The sequence below is a fragment of the Haplochromis burtoni genome, unplaced genomic scaffold (genome assembly GCF_018398535.1).
Source record: "Haplochromis burtoni strain Fernald_Lab_line unplaced genomic scaffold, NCSU_Asbu1 Contig_205, whole genome shotgun sequence".
In the NCBI taxonomy this organism is placed as follows: Eukaryota; Metazoa; Chordata; class Actinopteri; order Cichliformes; family Cichlidae; genus Haplochromis; species Haplochromis burtoni.
In genome coordinates, this window is record NW_024582566.1 from 271,509 (window position 1) to 279,823 (window position 8,315).

An 8,315-nucleotide genomic window follows, 5' to 3' on the forward strand; every position below is an offset into this window, starting at 1 on the left:
TTGGGCAAGTTACTGAACCCCAACTTGGTCTCTGATGCATCCATTGGCACGTGAACGTTAAAAAGCAGAATACAAGCAGAATACACTGTGTGTAATGCTTTCAGTACTCGAGTAGAAAAGCCACTGAAGGAGTATGGGACCTGGCACATGTGCTTAGACTGTGGTAGATCATCTTTCTCTGAGGCACATGAGAGAGTCATGCATCGTCTGTCACTGGGAAGGATAGAAGACCAGATCAGTGTTTCCTCACGTTACTGCAAATATTCCCTTTGTCTCAGCTGATTCCTCTTTCTTGCTTGATCTTCATCATAATTGAAATGGATGATGTGCAGTCCTCTGACACATCTTCTATTTCAGTTTCACATTCTGAAAATTCAAGAAACTTCAAGAAGCCCAGTCACTTTCTCTCCAAGCTCCTCAGACTACCATGTCCTGGATGCCTGAGAACCTGCTTGAACATAGTTCAGATTCCTTCACTTCATAGCCTTCTTCCACTTCTGCAGGTGGGTGATGTGCTTTTTCAGAGAAAGGGTGGCATGTGCTCTAAATATTGGCAATATTTTCTTTATCTTCTAACCCTGGATCTTCCTGAACATTGATTCTTCCTCATGATACTAGAGGACAATATGTGCTTTGTTCTACTGGTCATTTCTTTCCACGACATGGTAAAAAAAAAATTAGCACACAAGCCTCGAGCGCAATGGAGGCCTGTGAGCTACTTTCTGTGTATGCATTATTGTGGGGTCTACCTTACAATATGAAGCACCTTGATGTGACTGTTGTTGTGATTTGATGCTGTATAAATAAAATTGAATGTAGAGCACCTGCCTCCTCATTGTGCTGCCTGTTGTTGTTGTTGTTGTTGTTGTTGTTGTTGTTGTTGTTGTTGTTGTTGTTATGACCTTTGCTTGACCATCTCTTTTGTTTTCCTTTTTCATCTTTCTCTCCTACCAGTGTTATCTTCTTTTCAATTTTTCTCACCTGTCGGCCCATTTCATCCTTTTTTGGCATCTAACTTCCCTCCTTCCTTTTCCCTCCTATTTTCTTATTCAGTTTTCCATCTTTAACTTGTTATTTTGTTTTCTGTCAGTCTCCTTACTTTCCACTGGTTTCTTCTTCTTTTATTTAGTGTTTCCTATATGTCCCTTTATTTACCCCTCCTGATCTTGGTTCTGTGAGAGGTTTCTTCCTGTTAAAGGGGAATATTTCCCTCCCTTTCTCACAAAGCACTTGCTCATAGGAGATCATCTGATTGTTGGTTTTCTCTGTATTGTTGTAGGGTCTACCTTACACTATTCATATACAGTCACCTTTGAGGTGGTTTGGTACTATAGAAATAAAATTGAATTAAATTGAATTTCATTTATCTTTCCATTTCTACACATTTTCTCTACTCCTTTCTTGTCAAACTCTTTTCTGTCTTCTTGTTTTCTTACAGTGTTTATTTGACTCCTGGTTAACTCAGAAGGAGGACATGGTTGGGTCCATTAAGACAACCAACCTGAAGGACCAGACAGAGATGGTGGCCTGTTTGCACCATCTTACTGTGAGTATGCCTATACCGGAGCTGCTGTACCTTTTTGTAAAGAACAGAAAATGTTCCCACTTAAGAAACTCTGCACCAGTTACATGAGTGACATGCCAGGTAGGCTTAGATCTCTGCAACTTTTGTTGTGTGTATGTGTCTGTTCCGTAAGACTGTGAAGGCAGACCTTGATGTTAAGCGCCCCACCATGGACAAATTATGCTCAATGAGCCAGGATCTGCTGTCCAGTGTGAAGAACAGAGAGGTGGCCAGCAAACTAGAGGCCAGACTGGATAGCTTTGCCCAGCGCTGGGAGCAACTAGTCCAGATCCTAGAGATGAGTATCACCCAGGTACAGTGAGTGCTGAGTTGTCTTTTACTGTATGTAGAGTCATGTGAACATCATGGCACATTTTTTTACATTGAGTCAGTATTTATTTAACAAAAACTATGCCAATATGCAAAAACAGAGTGTGAAAAACAGAGTGCACTGTATTCCTTCCAATAGGGATTAAGAGAGTAAATAGCTGCCAGTAACTACTTTACAAATGCACTTGATTAACTGAATACCAGCTAGTGAGGCCACTTCTATAAAAGTAAATGTTTAGGTAGTTTGTCAGTCTGGAGCATTCAGGTATGTGTTAACACTATGCTGAGAAGGAATGACATCAGCCGTCTCAGCAAATTCTCCCCAAGGTCAGACAGTGCAATGGTCAGAGAAACTGCAACAAACTCAAAAGGCTTCAGTTAGCAAGTTAGATATTAAATGGTAAATGTCCTGTATTTGTATAGCGCTTTGCATAGTCCCTAAGGACCCCAAAGTGCTTTACACGTTCAGTCATCCACCCATCCACACACACATTCACACACTGGTGAAGGCAGCCACAGCCGCTGTGGCTACAATGTAGCTGTCTTGATTAAAGTTCAAGACAGTCCAATGAGAACAGGAGTGAACAAGTATAACATGTTTAATTGTTGCCATGAGAAAGACTCTTCTCTCTAAAAGAGGAACTCATGTGTTGCGAGGATCGCTGAATCTAGTTTACTTGCTGATGGTAGCTGTGTTTCCACGCAAAGCGAAGATTGTAAGCAGCAGTAAAAGCAGTGCCAGCAGCAGCTTGTATCACATGCTGGTTTCCCATCAATTTACTGTGAAAGACAGGCTTTATCTACAATGAAGCTGCAGTTTACTGTGAGTACAAAACAAGCAGAGCTTTCAGTAACAACAACCAACTGTGATCAAAAGATGGCAGTAATGTAAAGGATGCATGCAAACTGGCAAAGCTCTGTTGCCTGTTTGCATGCATGTCTGAAATGAAAAGATCGTTTCACTTTTGGTGCATTTTATGCACATTTAAACAGATTTCACTGTTTAAAATAAATTCATGTGGCCTCATAACCATAGAACTTTGGTTTTCTCATCTGCAAGAGATTTGATAAGATTAAGAAAATGCCAACTGAAAACTACTTAATACACAATGTTTTGTTGAGGACTGCTTGTATGTACACGTACTTTTAAATGCACACATTAATTAGTGCTCAAGCTGGTTGCACAGATATCGATATTTCTCCCTCTCCTTCTTATTTGATTTATTTTTCCATTGAAAGAGATAACCAGCAGATTGACCTCTACATACACATACATACACTCTACATATGCTCCTTCTCACGTTGTCATTACAGTCTACTCTAAAGTCCTAGTCTAAATTGCTGCTTAACTGCCTCCACAGCTGTCTGAGTGTGCACTCACCTACATACACACACACTCAGTCTAGAGCTCTTGTTGGAACCCACACTTATGCTGCAAAACACTGTACTCATGACCTTGTATGATAGATGATGTCCAACCATCAGTTATCACCTGTCAAGAATGAGGATTTGTCATCTGTATAATTCAGCTCCTGATGTTAAACCGTCTGCCTGAGTGTATTATGCTCTCCCTTTAACATTCAGCTCTCGGCAGCTGTCAGTGCAGCCCAGCATTCTGAGCTAACCCACTCAGTAACTGCGACTGTAACCAAAGTGACAACAAGAGAGAAGATGTCAGCTGTCCGCCAGACCCGAGAATCACCACCTCCACAGAAGAAGAGACAAGTAGTTGTGGATTCTGAGCTCAGGAAAAGGTGTGTTTATGTTCCTACACTTGAAAACGTGAGCGTTGGAGCATTATTCATTTCAAGATGCCTTCTAACTTTTATTAAATGTTCAGATACATGCATCCCTCTTTACTCTCTTATCTCAGCAGGTAGGTGATGAAATATTGCGAATACTCATAGTATCTAGGTTTGGTGGTTATAATAGTGAGCAGCTTTAAACTGAACTTTTCCCAATAGTCAAGTAGAAGTTTCTGAAAATTCTCCTCGACCTTGTAGTAACTAGAAAAGCAAGCTTAGACGTTTTGTAGTGGTAGTTTAACAGTGAACCTTTTTGGTCATTTTTGAGGCATTTTGTTAAATGTAAGTTAAAATAAAATTTAAGGGTTTTCTACAGCACTGAGTAATTCTCAGCTACAATGCGTGAGCACAGTCAGGTGAACATTACTTTGGATCCCAGGCAGGCGGGGCACGTAGCGTGCTGGTCCTTGTTGTACAAAGAGAAACCAAACCCCTGAGGACAGGGCAAAACAGAAGAGTTCTGCTTTGCTTGCTTTGGTTTGGTATTCATATCAAAATGCAAAGCAAAAACACTGCACAAGAAGACTCGAATATAGTGCTCCGTGGGCAGCCGACGCACCAGCTGAGCAGTGGTGGCTAACACCAACTTTAAGCTAGCAAACAGAGCTAACTAGCAGTTGCTACCTAGCCCGACCTGTTCTTAGCAAGGTGAAGAAGTTATGAAGAACACATACCCCCTTTGATCACAGGGGGTTTGTGTGCAGGTGCGACTATGCATATATCATGACTGGTCATCTCAAGACAAGACATGTAAAGTGTCCACACTTTAATTCTCAGCTTTTCAGCACAGACATTTGTGTGGCCTGCATGGTCATTGCAGTGGGATTGTAATTAGAGCTGGCAGCTGTCAGTCAGCCAGAAACGTTACATGTTACAGTTCTGAATTGTTTTTCCACTCGGCACATCAATTCCAATGTGTTGGCATTATTTCCAAGGCCTCCTTTCAGGACAATGAAATTTATGTTGCTGACAAAGGTTTTTCTCCACAGAAGACATCTGCAAACACCAACATTCCATAATTGAATGGTATTTCATAATTTCCACCAAATTTAAAATATTACAGGATAATAGTAAACTCCCTCTATGATATGTAATAACTAACTGTTTGAGTGTGAAGTTGAAATGAGGTCCTATATGATTACATGAAATACATTACTACAGTGCTGCTATGTGACATCTTGTATGCAATCTTGTAAATGTAGTGTTAATAGAACTTCACCACCACATTATCTTATGTGCTTCAACACAGTGTGATGCCTTATAATACAAAACACATTTGTGTTTGTCTGCATCTATTGCCAGGTTCGATGTGGATTTCACTGAAGTCCACAGCTATATGACTCGTGGTGAAGCCATTCTGCAGAGCCCTGAATTCTCTGTGACACGCAAAGACAGCAGTATTCAGGAGCTACATGACAAAGTCCAGGTAAAAATTGTGTGTCTGTGTCTTATGTGCATATGTGGATCTGTGTCATTTATATATGATCTAAGTGTGCAATAGGATCTTGTTATTTCAGCATTTCAGTCATACCTGAGGGGACATTTTGAACTGGGCTTACAAGGCAATGATAATGTACCTCATATGAGATGCAGCAAAGTGTCAGTAATGAGTGTGATGACATTTTGCAGACATTTTGGACCCTTTACTTATATGTGTCAGCTGACGACATTTGTATTCTAAGTGCTTTGTATAAGGATGAAACAAAACAAGAGGAAACAGGGTAAAAAGCCTGTTTTTCTTTGATAGTTAAAAAATACCCAAACAAACATATATTTTGTAATTTTGGTTAGTATTTATTTATTTTATTTTATTTTATTTTATTTTATTTATTTATTTATTTATTTATTTATTTATTTATTTATTTATTGTCATTGTCAGAGAACAATGAAATTGCATTTGGGGCTTCCGTACAACCCGTAAATAAAATAATGAAGAAAATAATAAATACCCCTTAAAACCCAAGTGTAAATATTTAACCCAGTGTGACTCCAGTACAATAGACAATCCTTAGCAACAACATGAGAACATGACAAGTAAGTTCAGTGCTATTAAGAAGTTGGATATGGTTATTGTCCGTGAGAGGGGGGCAGAGAGGGGAGGGGGGCAGAGTTCAGGAGCCTCACAGCCTGTGGATACAGGCTGTTGGCCAGTCTGGATGTTCTGGCCTGTATAGACCTGTACCTTCTCCCTGAGGGCAGCAGGTGGAAAAGGTGGCGCGCAGGGTGATGTTGGTCCCGCAGGATACTGTGCACCCTCCTCAGACAGCGAGTGGGGAAGATATTACTGATCTCTGGCAGACTTGTTCCAATAATTCTGCCAGCTTCTTTCACCACCCGCTGGAGTGCTTGCTGATCGGCCTTGGTGCAGCTGGGGAACCACACTAGAAATCCATACGTCAGAACGCTGCTGATGGCACAGTTGTAGAAGTTCAACATCAGAGATCTGGGAATGTGTGCGCTCCGCAGTCTCCTCAGGTAGTAGAGGCGCTGTTGGGCTTTCCGTGCAACTGAGGTGATATGGTTGCCCCAGGACAGGTCCTCGGTCACAGTTACCCCCAAGAATTTAAAACTGCTCACCCTCTCCACCGCCTCACTGCCGATGAAGAGAGGCAGATGGTTGTTATGACCCTTCCTCCGGAAATCTACAATGATCTCCTTGGTCTTTTTGGTGTTTAAGACCAAGTTATTGTCGTGGCACCATGACTCTAGTTGTTGCACCTCTGTCCTGTAGTTTGTCTCATCGTTGTTGGATATAAGTCCGAGCACTGTGGTGTCATCGGCAAACTTAACAATGAGATTGGACGCGCAGGAGGAAATACAGTCATGGGTGAAGAGAGTGTATAGCAGAGGGCTCAGAACACACCCCTGAGGGGCACCGGTGTTGACCACAAGGGTGGAGGAGGTGTTCTTACCCACTCTGACACTCTGTCTACGGTTAGTGAGGAAGTCCACAATCCAGTTGCACAGAGAGGAGTTAAGTCCCAGTTGGTGGAGTTTGGGACGGAGTATGTTAATCTGGTTCAAACTTTACATTTTACCAGTAGGCATTTGGATTTGAAAGCTACACAAAGTATCCAAGTTTGTTGTTTACAATGTTTTAATTTGAGATTTTTGGCAACTAAGTGTAAAGAAAAACATTTTATAAACACAACACTGACAACAGTTTAACCTTTGCAGGGCTGCTTGCAAACACTTGATAAACATGATGTATTAAGTCCATAGTCACATTTTTTGTTCTTTACTAATTCCTGAGCAATAAATCAGTGCACATTAATTATCCTTATTCTTTCATCTATCACTTAGAACTACACTACCAGTCAAAAGTTTTAGAACACCCTCATTTTTACAGTTTATTGTAACTCAAGTCATTCAAGTCCAATGAACAGCTTGAAATTGTGCAAAGGTAACTGGTGAACTGCCAGAAATTAAAAATAAAGGTCAGGTTACCCAAAACTGAAAAATAATGTACATTTCAGAATTATTCAAAAAAGCCTTTTGCAGTGCTCTGCTGCCATCTAGAAGGCAAATGAGGAGCTGGGAGCGTGGCTCACTAAGGTGTATAAGTCCAGCCTGCCTGGAAGATTTAAAGCCCGGATCTACCAGCACATCCTCCCACGAATCCTGTGGCCTCTGCTTGTCTGCACAGTTCCAATAACTAATGTGGAATCCCTTGAAAGGAAGATCGGTGGCTTTCTTCGTAAGTGGCTGGGTCTTCCCCTCAGCCTCACCAGTAGTGCCTTGTATGGGGCAAGACGCCCCACAGTATAGAGATTCCAAAGACGGCAAGGTGACATCAGCAGGCGTCAAGGTAAGGACAGGAAGAAAGTGGAAGGCCGAGAAGGCAGTTGAGGTGGCAGAGTCACGCCTAAGGCAAAAGAAACTGGTCAGGCAGAAGACACCCCCCCTGTCTTAGCAACAGGGGGAGCAGGCTTGGGGTACTTCCCAAAGGCCCAGGTCAGCAGGGCACAGAGAAAGGAGAGACACCAGCTACTCGATTAAGAGGTCCGCGCAGGTGACGAGCAAATAAGCAGGGCCACAGGACTCAGGCGGCAGGGAGCATGGACACGGTGGGAGAGTACCTTGCAGCGCAAGGACACCTGGGCAACCATCATGCAGGCAGTATACAACATTCTGCCAAGCCCAGTAAATCTCCATGTGTAGGGGAAGAGCGAGACACCTGTCTGTTCCCTGTGCTCTGGAAGAGGCACCCTAGAACACCTCCTCAGCAGCTGCCCAAAGACCCTGGCCGATGGTCGGTATCGTTGGCGACACGACCAGATGCTCAGAGTAGTACCTGAGAAGATTGCCTCAGCAATCAGCACCAGTGAACACCATCGCGCTCCAAAGAAGGCAATCTCTTTCATTAAGGCTAGAGAGAAACCCCAGGTGCGCCCACATTTAACAACCGGCCTCCTCAACACAGCCTCTGATTGGGAGCTACAGGCTGACCTGGGTAAACAGCTAAACTTCTCACAGCACATTGTAAAAAACATGTCGGTCTGTCCTACAGAGAAACTGCAAAGAAAGTCAAGGTGTCAGTGAGTCCAGTTTCCTTCAGCATCAAAGGCTCAGAAACTGTGACAGCAGGAGGTCTGCAGACCCAAAGACACGACTGA

The 8,315-nt window shown here is 42.6% G+C and overlaps 1 protein-coding gene across 1 annotated transcript in view; it reads left to right on the forward strand.

The window, feature by feature from the left end:
* The window catches only part of dmd (dystrophin), a gene marked incomplete at its 3' end in the record, with an annotated part of 309,815 nt that overhangs the window by 151,126 nt on the left and 150,374 nt on the right, over positions 1-8,315 (forward strand). The window contains 5 exon segments of the mRNA XM_042226291.1: positions 1,439-1,546; positions 1,698-1,877; positions 3,479-3,648; positions 3,735-3,770; positions 5,002-5,125. Of these exon segments, the coding sequence (XP_042082225.1) occupies positions 1,439-1,546; positions 1,698-1,877; positions 3,479-3,648; positions 3,735-3,770; positions 5,002-5,125 (618 nt within the window).